A 21,534-nucleotide genomic window follows, 5' to 3' on the forward strand; every position below is an offset into this window, starting at 1 on the left:
TTGGCTTAGAGGCCTGGCATAAGATAATTTTTCCTAATCTTTATATTTAGCTTGAGATTCCTATTTATCTATTATTGAAGTATGTTGTTGTTCAGTCGCTCAGTTGTGTCCGACTCTTTGCCACCCCATGGACTGCAGCATACCAGGCTTCCCTGTCCATCTCCTGGAGCTTGCTCAAACTCATGTCAGCTGAGTCTGTGATGCCATCCAACCATCTTGTCCTCTGTCGTCCCCTTCTCCTGTCTTCAGTCTTTCCCAGCAGCAGGGTATAGTTAATTTATAGTGCTGTTAGTTTCTGGTGTACAACAAAGTGATTCAGTTATACATGTATACATATGTTCTTTTTAAAATTTTTTATTACAGAAAAGTGGAGTTATTATTATTAGTAAAGTGGAGTTCCCTGTGCTATACAGTAGATGCTTGTTGATTATCTATTTTAAAGATACTCTGTATATATCAATCCCAAACTCTCAATTTACCCTTTCCCCATAACTTTCCCTTTTGGTAACCATAAGTTTGTTTCCTAAGTCTGTGAATCTGTTCCTGTTTTGTAAGTACCTTTGTTTCATATTTTAGATTCCATGTAAGTGATATCATATGGTATCTGTCTTTCTCTTTCTGACTGACTTCACTTAGTATAATAATCTCTAGGTCCATCACACCTTCTTTTTCCATTCATCTGTTGATGGACATTTAGGTTGCTTCCATATCTTGTCTGGGGGCTTCCCTGGTGGCTCAACTGGTAAAGCATCCACCTGCAATGCAGGAGACCTGAGTTCGATCCCTGGGTTTGGAAAATCTCCTGGAGAAGGGAAAAAGGCTACCCACTCCAGTATTCTGGTCTGGAGAATTCCATGAACAGTATAGTTCACGGGGTCACAAGGAGTCACTCAGACATGACTGGGTGACTTTCACTTTCTTTATGTCTTGTCTATTGTAAACAGGGCTGAAATGAACATTGGGGTGCATGTATCTTTTCAAATTCCCTTTGTTGTATAATTTGGGTTTAGCCAGAGAAATATTTTTTCCTTCATTTATGATTTGGGCTTCTTAGGTGGCACAGAGGTAAAGAATCTGTCTGCCAATGAAGGCAATGCAGGAGACACATATTTGATCCCTGGATTAGGAACATCCCCTGGAGGAGGAAACGGCAGTCCAGTTCATTATTCTTACCTGGAAAATCCCAGGGACAGTGGAGCCTGGCAGGCTACAGTCCATGGAATCACAAAGAATTGGGCACAGCTGAGCGACTGAGAAGCATACATTTACTAATTTGGCTTTTATAAATTCCTGGATCCACTTCACTAGTGTAAATGTGTTGAAATTTCAGATCTGGGTGAATTCAGGAGTATCAAGGAAAAACTGAAAGGACTCTGAGATCCGTGCTTCCTGAAGTACTTCTGTCCCTGGGGGAAGAGGAAGATGGCTCTGAAAAGCATGTGGCTGGTTTTTCTGATGAGCTGTGTAATCAGCACTGAAGTCCTGGATGGTGAGTATCAGTCACTAAGCTGGAATTGAGCCCACAGTCAGTGTTCTTTGTATGGTTGTAAGCCGTAGTGAAACCATCATCAATCAAGTGTAGATTATAATAATTATTTTGCAAATTTATTGTGAAGGGTGGAGGTAATGTATTTAAAGTACCTGTCACTTGGCAGTCAAGAAATGATAACTATAATTAGGACTACCCAGTGTTTTGTGCATTATTTTCCTATTTGAACATATTGGGGGATTCCAGTTTGCAAAGAGCATACAGACTAGTTGGAGAGATGGCTCCAATACACATATAGGTCCAGCATCAAGTATAAAGCCACATGTCAGGACTTCCCTTGTGGTCTAGTGGCTAAGACTCTGTGCTCCCAATGCAGGTGGCCGGGTTCAATCTCTGGTCAGGGAACTAACATCCCACATACTGCAACTAAGACCTGGCACAGACAAATAAAGAAATAAACAAAAATAGGGCTTCCCTGATAGCTCAGTTGGTAAAGAATCGGCCTGCAATGCAGGATCAGTTCAGTTCAGTTGCTCAGTTGTGTCCAACTCTTTGCGACCCCATGAATTGCAGCACGCCAGGCCTCCCTGTCCATCACCAACTCCTGGAGTTCACTCAGACTCACGTCCATCGAGTCAGTGATGCCATCCAGCCATCTCATCCTCTGTCGTCCCCTTCTCCTCCTGCCCCCGATCCCTCCCAGCATCAGAGTCTTTTCCAATGAGTCAACTCTTCGCATGAGGTGGCCAAAGTACTGGAGTTTCAGCTTTAGCATCATTCCTTCAAAGAAATCCCAGGGCTGATCTCCTTCAGAATGGACTGGTTGGATCTCCTTGCAGTCCAAGGGACTCTCAAGAGTCTTCTCCAACACCACAGTTCAAAAGCATCAATTCTTCAGTGCTCAGCCTTCTTCACAGTCCAACTCTCACATCCATTCACGACCACAGGAAAAACCATAGCCTTGACTAGACAGACCTTTGTTGGCAAAGTAATGTCTCTGCTTTTCAATATGCTATCTAGGTTGGTCATAACTTTCCTTCCAAGGAGTAAGCGTCTTTTAATTTCATGGCTGCAGTCACCATCTGTAGTGATTTTGGAGCCCAGAAAAATAAAGTCTGACACTGTTTCCATTGTTTCCCCATCTATTTCCCATGAAGTGGTGGGACTGGATGCCATGATCTTCATTTTCTGAATGTTGAGCTTTAAGCCAACTTTTTCACTCTCCACTTTCACTTTCATCACGAGGCTTTTTAGTTCCTCTTCACTTTCTGCCATAAGGGTGGTGTCATCTGCATATCTGAGGTTATTGATATTTCTCCTGGCAATCTTGATTCCAGTTTGTGCTTCTTCCAGTCCAGCGTTTCTCATGATGTACTCTGCATAGAAGTTAAATAGGCAGGGTGACAATATACAGCCTTGACATACTCCTTTTCCTATTTGGAACCAGTCTGTTGTTCCATGTGCAGTTCTAACTGTTGCTTCCTGACCTGCATACAGATTTCTCAAGAGGCAGGCCAGGTGGTCTGGTATTCCCATGTCTTTCAGAATTTTCTACAGTTTATTGTGATCCACACAGTCAAAGGCTTTGGCATAGTCAATAAAGTAGAAATAGATCTTTTTCTGGAACTCTCTTGCTTTTTTGATGATCCAGCAGATGTTGGCAATTTGATCTCTGGTTCCTCTGCCTTTTCTGAAACCAGCTTGAACATCAGGAAGTTCATGGTTCACGTATTGCTGAAGCCGGGCTTGGAGAATTTTGAGCCTTACTTTACTAGCGTGTGAGATGAGTGCAATTGTGCGGTAGTTTGAGCATTCTTTGGCATTGCCTTTCTTTGGGATTGGAATGAAAACTGACCTTTTCCAGTCCTGTGGCCGCTGCTGAGTTTTCCAAGTTTGCTGGCATAGTGAGTGCAGCACTTTCACAGCATCATCTTCCAGGATTTGAAATAGCTCCACTGGAATTCCATCACCTCCACTAGCTTTGTTTGTAGTGATGCTTTCTAAGGCCCACTTGACTTCACATTCCAGGATGTCTGGCTCCAGGTCAGTGATCACACCATCGTGATTATCTGGGTCATGAAGATCTTTTTTGTATAGTTCTTCTGTGTATTCTTGCCATCTGTTCTTAATATCTTCTGCTTCTGTTAGGTCCATACTATTTCTGTCTTTTATCGAGCCCATCTTTGCATGAAATATTCCCTTGGTATCTCTAATTTTCTTGAAGAGATCTCTAGTCTTTCCCATTCTGTTGTTTTCCTCTATTTCTTTGCATTGATCGCTGAGGAAGGCTTTCTTATCTCTTCTTGCTAGTCTTTGGAACTCTGCATTCAGATGCTTATATCTTTCCTTTTCTCCTTTGCTTTTCACTTCTCTTCTTTTCACAGCTATTTGTAAGGCCTCCCCGGACATGCATTTCTTTTCCATGGGGATGGTCTTGATCCCTGTCTCCTGTACAATGTCACGAACCTCCGTCCATAGTTCATCAGGCACTCTATCTATCAGATGTAGGCCCTTAAATCTATTTCTCACTTCCACTGTATAATCATAAGGGATTTGATTTAGGTCATACCTGAATGGTCTAGTGGTTTTCCCTACTTTCTTCGATTTCAGTCTGAATTTGGTAATAAGGAGTTCATAATCTGAGCCACAGTGAGCTCCTGGTCTTGTTTTTGTTGACTGTATAGAGCGTCTCCATCTTTGGTTGCAAAGAACATAATCAATCTGATTTCAGTGTTGACCATCTGGTGATGTCCATGTGTAGAGTTTTTTCTTGGGTTGTTGGAAGTGGGTGTTTGCTATGACCAGTGTATTTTCTTAGCAAAACTCTATTAGTCTTTGCCCTTCTTCATTCCGTATTCCAAGGCCAAATTTGCCTGCTACTCCAGGTGTTTCTTGACTTCCTACTTTTCCATTCCAGTCCCCTATAATGAAAAAGACAATCCCAGTTCAATTCTTGAGTTGGAAAGATTTGCTGGAGAAGGGGTAGGCTATCTACTCCAGTTTCCCTTGGGTTTCCCTTGTGGCTCAGCTAGTAAAGAATCCATATGCAATACGGGAGACCAGGGTGCAATCCCTGGGGAGCATCAAGTATAAAGTCACATGTCAGGACTTCCCTGCTGGTCCAGTGGCAAAGACTGCACTCCCAATGCAGGTGGCCGGGTTCAATCCCTGGTCAGGGGACTAAGATCCCACATGCTGCAACTAAGACTGGGCACAGACAAATAAATAAATAAACAAAAATAAAATATTTTATAAATAAAATACCAAAGTAACACATCTGTGAGGTAGTAAACAATACCCTAGAATCTACCAGTGGAGAAAGCAGGGGAGGAAAGCTGCATATATGAGCTAAGAATAAGTATCCTGGCTGCTTTGACAGTCTGCAGAGGCCCTGCTGGTGTCGAATGTGGTACAGGGAGTGAAGAAACTCGCCTGAGCAGCACTTCTATTGAGAAGAGGCCTCCTGAGAGGGCCCAGGGCTGTACATGACCCAGGACTTCTCCCAGCACGGATACCTAGGCCAAGGAAGAGAGTGAGTGGAAGGAGATGCAAAGAGAAGCAGGGTTCTTGGGGCCTCATGTTGGTGCTCGTGGCTGAAGTCTGCGGGTCCAGCTACCAGCTCTCTCAACCATCTACGGCCATTCAGGACCTGGGGAACTCAACCACTTTCTCTGGAACGTGATAGCGTGTGAAAGACTAGGGGAGGCTGCCCTCAAGCTCCCCCAGCAGGCCACGTTCCATGGCCATTTCTAATCAACAGCCTGGGTAGTTAGGGCTTTGCTGCTCTAAAATTTGCTCAAACTGTGCTGTGGAGAGTGAGCTGTCCAAGAAGGGGGGGTGGGGGGAGGAGAGGCAGTGAGGGAGTTTGGGATGGGCATGTACACACTGCTCTACTGAAAATGGATTGGCAACAAGGACCTACTGTACAGCACAGGGAACTCTGAGCAACGTTGTGTGTCGGCCTGGATGAGAGGGGAGTTTGGGGGAGAATGGATACACATATATACATATATATACACACACACATATATATATATGGCTGAATTCCTTCACTGTTCACCTGAAACTCTCACAATATTGTTCATCAGCTATACTCCAATAGAGTAGGCCCCTTGCTTCACACCAGGTGCTCCTCGTTCAGTTCTCCTTGATTTCTCTTTCGAACTCTGAAGTGACTCTGCTTGGCATCCTGTGGGCAAATGTGTGAGCAGATTCTCCACCACCAGGCACTGTATTTTTTCCTGAATCCAGGTAGTGAGAGCAGAGCTCCCAGCGGCACACTGGAGGACCTAGAGGGGTCAGGGCAAAGCACCTTGGGTCATGCTTAAGGCCGGACAGCCAGTGCGCTCTCTTTCCCTGCCCTGTGTCTGTTTTGAGCGTCCTTCTCAGTTTCTGTCCACGTCACTCTGTTCAGCTCCCTCTGAGCCTCTCTGTGTCTTTCTGACCCTTTCCGTGTATTTCTCTTTGTCTCTTGCTGTCTTCCCACTCACCCTGGTGTCTCTGTCTCTTACTAACTTTCTGCTGGTCTCTGTGCCCGAGTCTCTGTGTGTCGATGACTGTCTGTCTCTCTGCCTCATTCTTTCCTCTCCTTCCTCCCCCATCACCTCACCACTCACCTCACGATACTAGAGCCAAGGCCACAGCTCCCTGACAGAGACGCGTGAGCTCCTGGAGGGGCAGACTGCGCTGCTCTGCTGGGGCTGCCGCTCTGCCTCCCACCACTTCACCCCTCATGGAGCATTTACTATGTCCCGGGAGCTGTTCCAGGCATTCCAGTCACCCCCATAATAACCCTGTCAAGTAGATTGTCATTATCCTCAGTTCCAGAGGAGAAAACAAAGGCAGAGAGTTGTCATGTCCTGGAGTCCCACAGCAAATAAGTGGCAGAAACATTGAAAAAACTAAGATCATGGCATCCAGTCCCATTGCTTCATGACAAATAGATAGGGGGAAAGTGGAAATGCTGACAGATTTTATTTTCTTGGGCTCCAAAATCACTGCAGATGGTGACTGTAGCCATGAAATTAAAATATTCCTGCTCCTTGGAAGACAAGCTAAGAAAACCTAGACAGCATATGAAAAAGCAGGGACATCACTTTGTCGAGAAAGGTCTATATGGTCTAAGCTGTGGTTTTTCCAGTAGTCACGTATGGATGTGAGGGTTGGACCATAAAGAAGGATAAGCACTGAAGAACTGATACTTTCCAACTGTGGTGCTGGAGAAGATTCTAGAGAGTCTCTTGGACTGCAAGGAGATCAAACCAGTTAATCCTAAAGGAAATCAACCCTGAATATTCATTGAAATGACTGATGCTGAAGCTCCAATACTTTTCATCCTCATTTGAAAAGACCCTAATGCTGGGAAAGATTGAAGGCAAGAGGAGAAGGGGACAACAGATGATGAGATGGTTGGATGGCATCAGCGATTTGATGGGCATAGTATGAGCAAGCTCCGGGAGATGGTAAAGGACAGGGAAGCCTGGTGTGCTGCAGTCCATGGGGTCACAAAGAGTCAGACATGAGTTAGTGACTGAACAACAACAGCATCTTTTAACTTCTGAATTCTTCATTTTTATTTCTTTTTATTTAGGAAAACAATCAGCAGTTTAGACAAGGCGTAGTATGCATTCAGGAGAGCGTAAGTCAGGAGTTAGGTTAAATTGCCTAGTGATTTAATGCCTATAGTTAGGCTTTTTCAAGGTTAAACAGAGGGCTTCCCAGGTGGTGCTAGTGGTAAAGAAGCTGCCTGCCAACACAGGAAACATAGGAGATGTGGGCTCAATCCCTGGGTCGGGAAGATCCACTGGAGGAGGGCATGGCAATCCACTCCGGTATTCTTGCCTGGAGAATCCCATGGACAGAGGAGCCTGGTGAGCTACAGTCCATAGAGTCCCAAAGAGAGTCAGACACGACTGAAGTGACTTAGCACACAGGCAAGGTTAAAGGGAAACAAAATGGGCAAGCAGGAAAGGGCAAAAGAGACACTTTGACATTGAAACTTTTCTTGCTGTGCCTCCACTAGGTTAGTCACTGTCCATCATTCACAGATACAAAGCAGAGCACAAGCAAAGGATCTACGTCAACCATGAGCGTCATGTTCCAAGCTGCAGCTGGGGCCGCTGCACAGGAAGCTGTGTTTCACTAGGGCCATAAGACCAGGCTGTGAACACCCTTGAATGCCCAGCTGAGTGGAGAGCTTATCTGAAAGCAACAGGAGATTTGTAGGAGAGGAGATTTGTAGGCAAGGAATGAAGTAGAACAGGGCTTCCCTGGTGGCTCCGCAGTAAAGAATCTGCCTGCAATGCAGGATACAGGGGTTTGATCCCTGGATTGGGAAGATCCCCTGGATCAGGGAATGGCAACCCACCCCAGTATTCTTGCCTGGAGAATTCCATGGACAGAGGAGCCTGGCAGACCTCAGTCGATGGGGTCTCAAAGAGTTGGACACGACTGAGGGGCTAACACACACAATGACGTAGAACAGAAGCATAAGGCAGGCAAGTGACAGCAGCGTCATCTGCCCGAGGAGAGAGGAGAGGCTGTGTGACCACAGCAGTCCGGGGACATGTGCTGGGGTGCAAAGACTCCTGCACGCATCCACAGCATTACCGAGCAGCCACACTGGCAAAAGTCCAGACTTACTAGCTCAGCATCCCCTTCATTACCTGGGTCCTCTGCATTTCCAGCAGTTTCAGTGCCATGGTCCATTCATCAGTCCACTAGCTGAAAGAGTTTGCGCTTCTCTCTGAATCATGGTTTCCCTGGCTTCTGGGCCCTGACTCTCTCCTTCTGTTTTCTATAGTGGTTGCCTGACAGGTCCTCTACATGTAAGGCAAACCTAAGTGCTTACTCTTCCTGCTGCCAATTCTTGGCTCACCCACCCCCTTAGCCTAAAATGTTCCCCTCCCCTGGCTACTGACTTACAGCCCCCCATTCTCAAGTTCCTGCCAAGTTGCCATCTAACTGGTTGTGCATTCCCCTAGATTAAAAAAAAGAAAAACCCACTTGCTCCCTATAATGCCTAAAACTACCAATTGATGCCCCTCATCCACTCTTGTGATCTCTTGAATTACATCTGTTTGATCTTGCTACCAGTGTGGGGATTCTACCAGTTGCTGAGGATGTTTATTCCAATTACATATTCCATTATTGAGGAGATTAGCACAGGGATGGGCTTGGAGGACCACTGGGTCCGTGGAAAATAGTCCTGAGCTAAAACATCATTGATTGCTCGACCTCCATAAACCTCTACTTGACTGGAAGACCTCAGTGATGTCTGGGGCCTCCTGAAATCGGTGTCAGTTCAGAGCCAGTGTCCCGTATCCTCAAAGATCTGATTATCTCCTTTTCCCCAGTGCTGAAGTACTCTGGTAAAAGACCACAGCCCCCTCTGGAGATGCTAGGAGAAAGGAGAACAGTATAAAGATGTGGCAGCTGAGAGAGAGCCTTCCTCCAGGACGCTCAGGCTCTCCTCCTTCAAGGGGACCTGGGTCTTAAACTGGCTAAGGTGCTGAACTGCTTTTTCTTTCCTTTGTAACTTGTATTTGCTTTTGTTTGTGCACAGCCATTATCGTGAGACCTAGCTGTGCTACCGGCTGGTTTTACCATGGGTCATATTGCTATGGATACTTCCGGAAGCTGAGGAACTGGTCCGAGGCTGAGGTAAGAAATCTGGCTCATGCTCAGAGAGGTGTCTCTAGAGCAAGGGAACACCCGAAGCTCCAGGTATCATTCAACTCAGAAGGTCCTTCTGAGTGTTCAAGGGTCCTTCCCTGGTGTTCCGAGAAGTCACCTGGCAGGTGAAGTGGAGAGAAGAGGGTTACCCTTTCAACTCCTCTAATGTTGTAAGCATCGATGCAGCACATCGAGGGGCAAAAGGTGGAAGTAGTGACATATTTCCTCTTTGGGGGCTCTGAAATCACTGCAGTGGTGACTGCAGCTGTGAAATCAGAAGACATTTGCTTCTTAAGCAGGAAAACTATGACAAACCTAGACAGTGTGTTGGAAAGCAGAGACATTGCTCTGCCAATAAAGGTCCATATAATCAAGGCTATGTTCTTCCCAGTGGTCATGTACAGTTGTGATTGTGAGAGTTGGACAATAAAGAAGATGGAGCACCGAAAAATTGATGCCTTCAAACTGTGATGCTGGAGAAGACTCCTGAGAGTCCCCTGGACAGCAAAGATACCAAACCAGTCAATCTTAAGGGAAATCAATCCTGAATACTCATTGGAAAGACTGATGCTGAAGCTGAAACTCCAGTATTTTGGTCATTTGATGCAAACAGCTGACTCATTGAAAAAGTCCCTGATGCTGGGAAAGATTGAGGGCAGGAGGAGAAGAGGGCATCAGAGGATGAAATGGCTGGATGGCATCACTGATGCAGTGGACATGAACTTGGGCAAACTTTGGGAGATGGTGAGGGACAGGGAGGCCTGGCGTGCTGCAGTCCATGGGGTCGCAAAGAGTTGGACACGACTGGGTGACTGAACAATGACAAATCAATGGAGAGCATGCTACAGGCCCAGACCCTGGGGTTGCTGCAAAGGCATGAGAATGAACCAGAGACAGCCTCCCCTCGGGGAGTCCGTTATCAGGGAAAAAGACAGAAGCACATTAAGCCAAAGAGGATGAGATGAGGGACTTACAGAAAGAACAACTTGAATTGCTGTACAAGATTTACCAGCTTCAGAGCCACCTGACAGAGAGTGAAGCATTCTGAACACATGGAAGGCCTTAGGGACCCCACAACTCAACAAATGCATTGGTTTCATTTCACTGAGGCTTTCCTAAGAGATACCCACCTAGCCAGTCAGAGTAAGTTACCTCGGAATGTGAGGAGTCAGGGCTGCTGTTTCTCTGAATTGTGGTTGTTTTACTGGAGTGACCGACTGGGGAGACCAGTGGGGATATGGGGTACAATCTGGGCCCACAATGGCCTCAGACATTTGTACTGCCTGTCCCCAGAGAGCCCAACACTAATTCTACCATAACAAAGAGGAAGATACCTGGGGAGCTTTGGAATAATATGCGTGCTCAGTCACTTCAGTCATGTCCGACTCTTTGCGACCCCATGGACTATAACCGGCAGGCTCCTCTGTCCATGGGATTCTCCAGGCAAGAATACTAGAGTAGGTTGCCCTGCCCTTCTCCAGGGGATCTTCCCAACTGAGGGATTGACCTGCTTCTCCTGTGTCTCCTGCATCGCAGGCAGATTCTTTACCCACTGAGCCACCTGGGAAGCCCACCTGGGAAGTCCAAGTCTATATTGGAATAATATAGGTGTGCGTTTAAATCACGCTTTGCCAGGCATTAGTTAGAGCTATACCTCACTTTACCAGTTTTCTTCTGTAACATGGGGATAATGCTTTCATTCCATGGGGTTGTTGGGGTTGTTGCAAAAAACCTCTGGCACATGGTAGATGCTCAATTCAGATTTTCAAGGCAAAAACAATCCATAACATTGCTACCGAGCCTTAGCAGAGTTAACCACTCCTGAACCAGAGTGCAGAGAAGGTGTCAGGAAAGACTGGAGAAATTGACCCCACAGCTCTGTGTTTCTTGATTCCTAGCTGCTATCTTAGTTCACAAAACTCCTGGAGGCAATGGAGCTGGCATGAAAATGACAGGTAAACCCAATCGCAGACCGAAGAAGCAGAGCTCTGGGTTCTAGCCATGTGAACTTACAGGGAAAATATCATGTAAACCAACTGAGCCTGTTTGCTTTTCTGTCCCAGCAATCTTTGTGATTGGTACACTCCCTAAACATGGACTGGGAATCCAGCTTCCACACCTCACAAATTTGAAAGGCAAATGAAATTATGGATGTAAAAACATTTGGGTTTTGTAAAGTGGCTGGCACTTAGTGTGAGGACTGCTAAGTCACTTCAGTCGTGTCCAACTCTTTGCGACCCTATGGACTGTAGCCCACCAGACTCCTCTGTCCATGGGATTCTCCAGGCAAGAATACTAGAGTGAGTTGCCATGCCCTCCTCCAGGACTAAATTATCATGAAACAGTAACCACATCTAATACTGAGCAAGTTCAAAGGCAAGCATTAGAGTAGCAACCACAGTCAAACCATGCTTTTATTAAATTAAGTTTTATCATGTAGGCAGATCCTGTAACAAAGCCCAGGAGAGCATAAAGTATGTGTCTCTGTCTGTCTGTAAAATGTGTGGATATAAAATGATTTTTTCAGTTGGGCACTAAGTTTCTAGTTAGAGAATAGCACATTTTACAATCCGTGGTCTCAGACTTATTGAAGTGTATTACTATAATACATCATTATGACAGTTCCATCCTCGTAACCACTCCCTTGTGTAGCCATAATTATGTCCTCCATTCTACAGACGAGGAAGAGAGGTACAGGGACTTGTCACGGTCACATACACAAATGAGAGGCGAGTCCAGGACCCCAGGCACTTCTCCTGGCCCTAAAGCTCGTGACCTGGCCTCGAGGGGACCTCACACCTGTGACATTGTGCTTTCTCCCATGATGACAGGAAGTCTTCTGTCCCGAGAGGCGGTGGGGGCTGTGTGTGCATGCTGCGTGCTGAGCTAGGGTTCTGAGGGGAAGGCTGTGCTTTTCTTTTTTTTTTTCTAATTCTTCTTGAAATACAATTGATTTACAGTATCCCAGGAGTTTCAGGTGTACAGCAAAGTGATTCAGGTATACATACACCTCTATCAATATATTCTTTTTTAGATTCTTTTCCCTTATAGGTCTTTACAAGATGTTGAGTAGAGTTCCCTGTGCTATACAGTAGATCCTTGTTGTTTATCTGTTTCATATATTGTAGTATGTATATTTTAATTCCAACCTTCGAATTTATCCCTCGCCCTCTGATTCCTTTGGTAACCAGAAGTTTGTTTTTTATGACTGTGAGTCTGTTTCTGTTTTCTAAATAAGTTTGTTTGCATCATTTTTAAGATTCCACATATAAGTGATATCATATGGTATTTGTCTTTGTCTGACTTACTTCACTTAGTATGATAGTCTCTAGGTCCTTCCATGTTGCCACAAATGTTATTATTTCATTCTTTTTTGTGGCCGAGTAATAGACTCTCAGAGAAGGCAATGGCAGCCCACTCCAGTACTCTTGCCTGGAAAATCCCATGGATGGAGGAGACTGTGGGCTGCAGTCCATGTGGTTGCTAAGAATCGGACACAACTGAGCGACTTCACTTTCATTCTCCACTTTCATGCATTGGAGAAGGAAATGGCAACCCATTCCAATGTTCTTGCCTGGAGAATCCCAGGGGCAGTGGAGCCTGGTGGGCTGCCGTCTGTGGGGTTGCACAAAGTCGGACATGACTGAAGTGACTTAGCAGCAATAGACTCTGATGCTGGGAGGGATTGGGGGCAGGAGGAGAAGGGGACGACAGAGGATGAGATGGCTGGATGGCATCACCGACTCAATGGGCGTGAGTTTGGGTGAACTCCGGGAGTTGGTGATGGACAGGGAGGCCTGGCGTACTGCGATTCATGGGGTCACATAGAGTTGGACTCAACTGAGCAACTGAACTGAACTGAACTGAATAGTCCATTATTACTCAGCCCATAATGGACTATTACTCAACCATAAAAAAGATATACCATTTCTTCTTCATCCATTTGTCTGTAGATGGACATTTAGGTTGTGGGCTATGTTTTTAAACCTCATATCTCCTCCTTGCCCTCAGCTCGAGTGTCAGTCATATGGAAACGGAGCCCATTTGGCATCTGTCCTGAATTTAAAGGAAGCCAGCACCATAGCAAAGTACATAGGTGCCTACCAAAGAAACAAGCCGGTGTGGATTGGCCTGCATGACCCACAGAAGGTAACCTCAGACCTGGCGCACTCATGGCCCCGTGGGAAAAGCAGATAGATAGCTCCTGTCTGGGAAATGGGCCCAGGCCCACTGGCAAGGACACACACAACAGATCTTCAGTCACCTGCCTCCAACTGATAGAGGCCAAGGCTTCCAGGTTAGGGACAAAGCAATGTCCTCCACTTACAGACCTACCCATTTAGAGCCCTCTCAAACCTTTTCAAACACAAAAGTACCAGCTCCCCAGAGCCTTTCAAAAGAGGTTTCTGTAAGTATATAGGGGTATATACATATACAAATAAACACAGACACACACACAGAGTCTCATTGTGAGATCCCGCTTAATTAAATTCCAATTAGATCTTGAGTTAAAGGGGAAAGCTTTCAGTTAAGCTTTTCACCAGATGCGGTCATGTGTCTTATGCCCTCCTTAACTTTCTTCACTGGTCTTTCATTTTACCCCTCTCAGTACCTCTTTGTAAGAAATGACATGTGAGGTTGCTGAAGTCTCTGTGTGGGACCTGCAATTTGTAGATTCTTTGTGGAGCTTCTATGTTAACCAAAAAAAGCACAAAAAATACAAGGAGAAAAATCCTAGACTTTGTGTTTCTTAATAAACTTTGCTATAGATGTTACAAATGATTTATACAATTAATTTTATATTGTTAGTATTCACACTGCTATCAACCAGAGCTCTCTCATTCAAAGATAAGATAAATATTTACATCTATTTCTATCTGATTTTTATTTATTTTTTTAATTGAAGGAATTTCTACCAGATTTTTTTAAATTTAATTTTTTACCTTCATGACTACGGCTAGTAAACTGCCTAATGAATTGTGCAATGAATGTATCAAAGAAATACAAATTAGAATAACAATATAATTTGACTTAGATTACTAGATGTTTGCTTTGTCTTAATGAATAGTATTTTTAAGATAAGGAGAAATTTCCCAGTAAATGAGGGTATAAATTCCTACAATGGAACTGTTTTTGAAAAGCAGTTTGGAAATGCATTTGAATATCCTTGAAATATTCATGCCCCTTGGTCATTAATTCTACTTCTGGGATTCTAGTTTTAAAAAATAATTTTAAGTGCAGAAACAGCTTTACAAATAAAATTGTTCATAGCTGTATTCTTTGCAGTAATTGTAAAATGGAAACAACATGACCATCAATCAATAGGAGAATGAGCAAGGTAAATTGTGGTATATTCTTACCATTAACAAATGTTTGGAAAGCAAAATACTACAAAATTGAATATATATGTTTTAAAGGCTACCACATTTTTCAGTACATAAAAATATTGTGATAGATAAAAATGGTTATACCACAAGTAAATATGGTAAAATATTAGTAATGTTGTCTTCCTGAAGGTTAAATGGAGTGATTTTCTATTTTCCCTTCACACATTTCTGTGCTTTCCCAAGTTTTACAGTGAACGCTGTGTTTAAGCGGGCTGTGGTGACCATCTGGGCGGTGAGCAGGTGGGGAGGCTAACGTACGTGTCTCCCATCTCCTGTCGTTTGCAGAAGCATCATTGGCAGTGGGTCGATGGAGCCATGTATATTTACAGATCCTTGTCTGGCAAGTCCGTGGGTGAGAACAAGTACTGTGCTGAGATGGACGCCAAGACCTGTAAGTTCTACCACATCTCTTCCTGAATCCCAGCTCCTTCTCTTTCCTGTTAAGAGCGAAGCTGGACATTGACTCCTCTCTGCACCATTTCACACCCACAACTCTACAGGACAGAGGCCTCGTCCCAGACATTACTCACTGACCATTTGTGACCATTTCACAATCTTTGCCATATCTGTGTACCAGCCGTTCAGTTATCAATATTTTCTTTTACTCCAATCACTTTTTTCTTTTTTAAAAATTTTTCAATAAGTCGTTTTAGCTGAAGTATAGTTGATTAACAATGTTGTGTTAATTACTGCTATACAGCAAATGATTACATTCACTTTTTTTCACATTCTCTTTTTTATGTTTTTTTTTTATCATAGTAAAAGTCACATAATAGAAAACACACTGTTTTAACCACGTTTAACTGTATAGCTCAGTGGCACTAAGGACATTCACACTGTTGTGCAACTCTCACCATCCTCCATCTCCCAAATTTTTCACCTCTTTAAGCTGAAACTCTGTCCCCATTAAACACTAAATTCCCCTTCCCTCTCCCCACATCCCTATCCCCACCCCATCCCTGGCATCTACCAATGACCTTTCTGACTCTGTAAGTTTGACTATTCTAGGTATCTCGTGTAAGTGGAATCAAATAGTGTTGGTCTGCACCCACTGTATATTGGAATCCATTGTTAAGATTAACTTAATATATGGCCTATGAGCAGACTGACCCCTCTTTTTTTCCCACTGTGCTACGCAGTAGCTTCTCATTGTTATCTATTTTAAACACAGTGGTGTGTACATGTCAATCCCAATCTCCCAATCCATCCCCTCCCCTTTTCCCCTCTAGGTGTCCATCCGTTTGTTCTCTACATCTGTGTCTCTGTTTATCTTAAAATTCTGTGCTGTACCATGAGGGGGAAATATGTCATATTTGGGGAAACCCAGACTACAGGGAGCAAATAAGTGTGACTGCTTTCGGGCTTCTTTATAGTCAGGGTTCCCCATAAGCCCTGGAAACCTCGCTTTGCCTGCTCTTCGCTCATATTCTCTGAGTTTCATCCCAGAACATAGTTCCCAGAACCTCGGCTGCAGGCTGGACACCGTCACTGCAGCCTCTTCAGTTCTCTTGCCTGCCTTCAAGCTTTGCTTTTCATGCTGATATGTTAGGGTTTTCAGCCTTGCTACAAATGCTGTTTGGAGTAGGTAATGCTTTGTTGTGGGAGCTGCCCTGTGCATTGTAGGGTTAACATTCCCTAGTCACTAACCAGCAGATACCAGCAGCACACACACACACACACACACACACACACACACACACACACAGGTTGTAACAACCAAAAATGTCCGCAGACTTTGCTAAATGTCCCCTGAAAGTGTTAGTTGCTCAGTCATGTCCAACTCTTTGCAACCCCATAAACTGTAGCCTGACAGGCTCCTCTGTCCTTGGAATTTGCCAGGCAAGAGTACTGGAGTGGGTAGCCATTCCCTTCTCCAGGGGATCTCCTGACCCAGGGATCAAACCCACATCTTCTGCATTGGCAGGCAGATTCTTTACCATCTGAGCCACGAGGAAAGCCCTAAATATCCCCTGGTGAGACAAAATCACTCCTATATGAGAACCACAGCTAATAAATGACATGGAAAGGAAACAGAATGTCAAAGATGTAAAAGATGCTTGATCTGAAAGAGAACATCCCAGTGTGTTTAAAAGGCCTTTATAGTGTCACCAGGATTCCCCCACTAGCCAGGGGGTGAGCCTGGGAAGGGCCAGGACTGAGGACTCAGGTACTGGGACTCAGGTGGAAAGGGATGTGGAACAGGTTTACCATTGTCTGAAGAATAAAGATTATATGCAAAAACTTTCTGACAGCAAAGTGATGAACATGTGGAGACTAAACCTTCAGAGGTAAGTGGGTCATATCACAGACCAAGGAGGCACTTCCCACAGTCTCGAAGGGACTACAGCTGCTGTTTAAGGAATAAGTCATCTCTGATGGAAGGAATACACCAAGACCAATATGTAGAAGCTACCAAAATGTAAATTTCTATCCAAGCTAAGGAAATATTCTGAACAGTCAGCACGGTCCAAAAATATAATGAGATACCCTAGAAAGTAGTGAGAAACCCATCAGTAGAGTTAACCAAGCAAAAGTGGCCATTGTGGTTGATATTGGGGCTTCCCTGGCGGTTTAATGGTAAAGAACCTGCCTGCCAATGCAGGAGACATGGGTTCGATCCCTGGGTTGGGAAAATCCCCAAGAAGAGGAAATGGCAACCCACTCCAGTATTCTTGCCTGGGAAATCCCATGGACAGAAGGAGCCTGGAGGGCTAAGTCAGACACGACTTAGCAGCTGAGCACACACTCATGGGGTTGTTATTGCAGCCGCAGCATTAAAGAGGAGAAAGGCAAATACTGCATGTTAATGCATATACATGAACTCTAGAAAGGTGTACTGATGATCCTATGTGCAGGGCGGCGAAGGAGACACAGACACAAAGAGCAGGCTTTTGGACTCAGTGGGGGAAGGAGAGGATGTGATGATTTGAGAGAATAGCATTGAACCAACCACATGCTTTACCATATGTAAAATAGATAAGCAGTGCGAGTTTGATGCATGAAGCAAGGCCCTCAAAGCCGGTGCTCTGGGACAACCTAGAGGATAGGGTGGGGAGACAGGTGGAAGAAGGGTTCAGGATGGGAATGCTGCATGTATGCCTATGGCCGATTCATATTGATATATAGCAAAAACCATCACGATATGGTAGTCATCCTCCAATTAAAATAAATAATTAAAATTTTTAAAAAGTATTAAAAGAGGCTCATGGCACATGAGAGTCAGCTAAGGAACATTTAAAAAATATGAATTTCAGGGATCGCTTCAGACTGACAGCATCAGAATCCCTAGGGCTGGATGCCAGACCAAGCTCCAGGGGAGCGGGAACCATGGCCTCCCAAGGTCCCTCCCGTGATTCTAAGGTCTCAATCAGATAAAGCTCTCAAACAAAATCCTGACACTGTCAGTCTGTGTCCACATCAGCAAAGTTCCCAACAATGAAGTATCCTGTATGGGAACCAGAAGCCAGTCGTCCACCTGAGAACACCAGGCCACGGGACACTTCTCTTCTCGTTCACTCAGCCCAGCTCTCCACTCTCAGGATACAGGCTCTCGGGGCAGAAAAGCTCAAGGAAGGAAGCAAGGATTAGAAACTGGTGAAGGTAGAATTCAAAAGCGTATTCCCCTCAGCCCTGTCAATGTCACTTTATATTTATATAACAGATTTAGCTTCACCAACTCAGGGGCTATATAGTTTGTTTAAGACTCACAAGGTATAATATTAGTGTCCCCAATTACAGCCGCACACACTCCATGTGTGTGCTTCTCTGTGTGATTGAACTTGTTCCTTTTTTCTGTTTAAAAAGACCAGGACCCTTTGGAAAATTGTATTTCACAGTGCTTCCTGAGTTACCTACTGGTTCACCATGAGATATTGAGTAATGATAACTAGGGTTCTACAACCGAAAAATAAATTTCATATTTAATATAGTTTAGGTCAAGGCCCTGGGCTCTGTATTCTGAATGCCTGGGATAGGAGTCTAGTTCCTTCACTTAGCTGTGTGACCTTGACCAGATTCCTTACTTCTCTGTGCCTCAGACGCCACTCTGTATAGAGGGAAAAATAATACTAATCATCGTGGTGGTGGTGGTGGTTTAGTCATTAACTCCGGCTCTTGCGATCCCAAGGACTATATCCCACCAGGCTCCTCTGTCCCTGGGATTCTCCAGGCAAAAATGCTGGAGTGGGTTGCCATTTCCTTCTTCAGGGGATCTTCCCTAGCCAGGGATCAAACCCGGGTCTCCTGCATTGCAGGCGGATTCTTTACCAGCTGAGCCACCAGGGAAGCCCAATATATGTCAGATGCTTATTACTGTGCAGACTTGGCTTGTGGCTTTCATGGCCTGGAAGGGAGGCGAGTATGGTCTCCTACACCCCTCCCTGAACCTGCCCCTCTTTGACAGAGGAATGAGGGAGAAGAGACACTTTCCTAAGTTAGTGCCCACTGGGGAGCTTGCTGCGTTCCCCATGGTCGTTAGAAGCTCGTGCCATGCTCTCTTTGCCCCACACTTTGGCAATGCCCAGAATGTTTGCATCTCCATCTCATTTACACTCTGTGGCCCAGCTCTGGGCCCTGTGGCTGAGGGAGTGGTCAGGACCTATCTCCTCTTCCTCCTGAGAACCAGGCACCTCACCTTGGTTTGCCTGGCTGTACCTCCATGCACCCCGTCCCAGGCTCTTATCCCATCAACTTGACACACCCTGGTGCCAGTGCCAGAGCCAGATCTACAAGTCAAAGCCAGGCAGACAGCCAACTGGGGAGCAACTCATCGCTCAGTGGTAGACACACCAGATTGGCAAGCCATTCTGTGGAGCTTATTTTTTGGAAGAAAAAAAATTGAACCTCTCCTCAAAAATGCTTCAAAGTCCCATGGACAGAGGAGCCTGATGGGCTACAGTCCATGGGGTTGCAAAAGAGTCGGCCACGACTTAGCGATAAAACAACAACAACAAGAAAATGTCAAGCCCTCCCTTCCTCAAAAGCAATGCTGGTATGGAGCATCTGCAATTGTGTGTGACATTTAAATTATTTTTCTTTTAGCTTGTCTTGGAGTTCTCCAGAGAAACAAAGGAAAGAGAAGGTAGAGTGAGACAGACAGACAGAGCATGGGGGACAGAGAAATTTATTTTAAGGAATCAGCTCATGGAGTTGTGAAAGTGAAAGTCACTCAGTCATGTCCGACTCTTTGTGACCCCATGGATTATACAGTCCATGGAATTCTCCAGGCCAGAATACTGGAGTGCATAGCCGTTCCCTTCCAGGGGATCTTCTCAACCCAGGGATCGAACCCAGGTCTCTCACATTGCAGGTGGATTCTTTACCAGCTGAGCCACCAGGGAAGCCCTCATGCAATTGTGGGGGCTGGCAAATCTGAGGTTCACAGCACAGGTCAGCAGGCTGGATGTTCCTGCAAGTTGATGTTGTAGGCTTGAGGCTGAGAGTAGTCTGAATTCCTTCCTCTGGGGACCTCAGTCTTTTCTCTTAAGGCCTTCATTGATGAGATGATTACCAAGTTTTGGAGGGTAATCTCTATGCAAAGTCTACTGATTTAAATGCAAATGAAAGTGAAAGTTGCTCAGTCATGTCCAACTCTTGTGACCCCATGGACTGTACAGTCCATGGAATTCTCCAGGCCGCAATTCTGGAGTGGGTGGCCTTTAAATCACATCTAAATAGAAAAATACCTGCACAGCAAAATGTAGACTAGTGTTTGACCTAACAACTGGGCACTACATCCTAGTCAGGTCAGTTCAGTTCAGTCTCTCAGTTGTATCTGACTCTTTGAGACCGCATGGACTTCAGCATGCCAGGCCTCCCTGTCCATCACCAACTCCTGGAGTTTACTCAAACTCATGTCCATTAAGTCGGTGATGCCATCCAACCATCTCATCCTCTGTTGTCCCCTTCTCCTCCCACCTTCAATCTTTCCCAGCATCAAGGTCATTTCAAATGAGTCAGCTCTTTGCATCAGGTGGCCAAAATAGTGGAGTTTCAGCTTCAGCATCAGTCCTTCCAATGAATATTCAGGACTGATTTCCTTTAGGATGGACTGGTTGGATCTCCTTGCAGTCCGAGGGACTCTCAAGAGTCTTTTCCAACACCACAGTTCAAAAGCATCAATTCTTCGGTGCTCAGCTCTCTTTACAGTCCAACTCTCACATCCATACATGACTACTAGAAAAACCATAGCTTTGACTATTGACATCCTAGTCAAGCTGCCACAAACTTTTGTACCCTATCCATGGGTTCAAGCAAACACCCAGATAATGCTGATAAACTCAACACAGCAAGTGGGTGGATTTAAATATCTGTTTATTTTCTTGCAGATTTTTTAACTTGGACCAGAAAAGAATGCGATAAGCGCCAACACTTCCTGTGCAAGTACCGACCCTAGAGCAAGAATCCAGATCCGGCCAAGCCTGGCTCAAGGCCCTTTCTTCTTCCTTCTCTGCCATGCTGCCTATCTGATCATTGTCTCGAAGAGTAAACATAGCAACTAAGACTGATGAAGCCCTTATTCCACTGACATTTTAAGCTCAGAGGCAGGGATGTCAACATTGGTATGACAGTGTCTTCTAGCTTGAAATATTCACCCCACAATCCCTTTCCATAGTACTCTCTTTTCCTCCTCCCCACCTCCACTATCTTTAGCAGATGAGGGGTGCCTCTCCCACTGATGAAAGAGCCAGGTCTTTGGCCATCAGGAATAAAGATTTGATGGTAAGAGAAGAAATTCAGGAAAAAGCCTTTTGCCCACTTCAGCTTCTGCATTCCTCTACCCTCTCTCTATTGCTCTCACCCACCTCCTTAGCCATCTGCTTATTTTTCCATTTGTCATGGGAACATTTCCATTTGTCAGGAAAGTCTCTGCTAGGTAGATATAGACCATAAAATTTCAGGGCCATTTTTAAATGAATGGTTGTATGCAGAGACGTTTGTTCTGTTCCAGTTCAGTAGCGATGAGAGTGAAAAGGTGAAATAAGA

The 21,534-nt window shown here is 44.9% G+C and overlaps 1 protein-coding gene across 1 annotated transcript; it reads left to right on the forward strand.

Moving 5' to 3' along the window:
• The first annotated feature begins 1,422 nt into the window (after positions 1-1,422).
• Positions 1,423-20,944, forward strand: REG4 (regenerating family member 4). Its single transcript, XM_055586860.1, has 5 exons — positions 1,423-1,489; positions 9,054-9,151; positions 13,175-13,312; positions 14,836-14,941; positions 20,877-20,944. The coding sequence occupies exons 1-5, from the start codon at positions 1,423-1,425 to the stop codon at positions 20,942-20,944; spliced, it is 477 nt and encodes a 158-aa protein (XP_055442835.1).
• Positions 20,945-21,534: the final 590 nt, after the last annotated feature.

Source organism: Bubalus kerabau, chromosome 6 (genome assembly GCF_029407905.1).
Source record: "Bubalus kerabau isolate K-KA32 ecotype Philippines breed swamp buffalo chromosome 6, PCC_UOA_SB_1v2, whole genome shotgun sequence".
NCBI lineage: Eukaryota > Metazoa > Chordata > Mammalia > Artiodactyla > Bovidae > Bubalus > Bubalus kerabau.

Excerpts from the sequence above, each read along its gene's own strand:
- REG4 (XM_055586860.1), top strand. The coding sequence starts at position 1,423 with ATGGCTCTGAAAAGCATGTGGCTGGTTTTTCTGATGAGCTGTGTAATC. Across the intron at positions 1,490-9,053 it reads CAGCACTGAAGTCCTGGATG|CCATTATCGTGAGACCTAGC; the intron begins GTGAGTATCAGT and ends GTTTGTGCACAG. Across the intron at positions 14,942-20,876 it reads TGAGATGGACGCCAAGACCT|ATTTTTTAACTTGGACCAGA; the intron begins GTAAGTTCTACC and ends ATTTTCTTGCAG.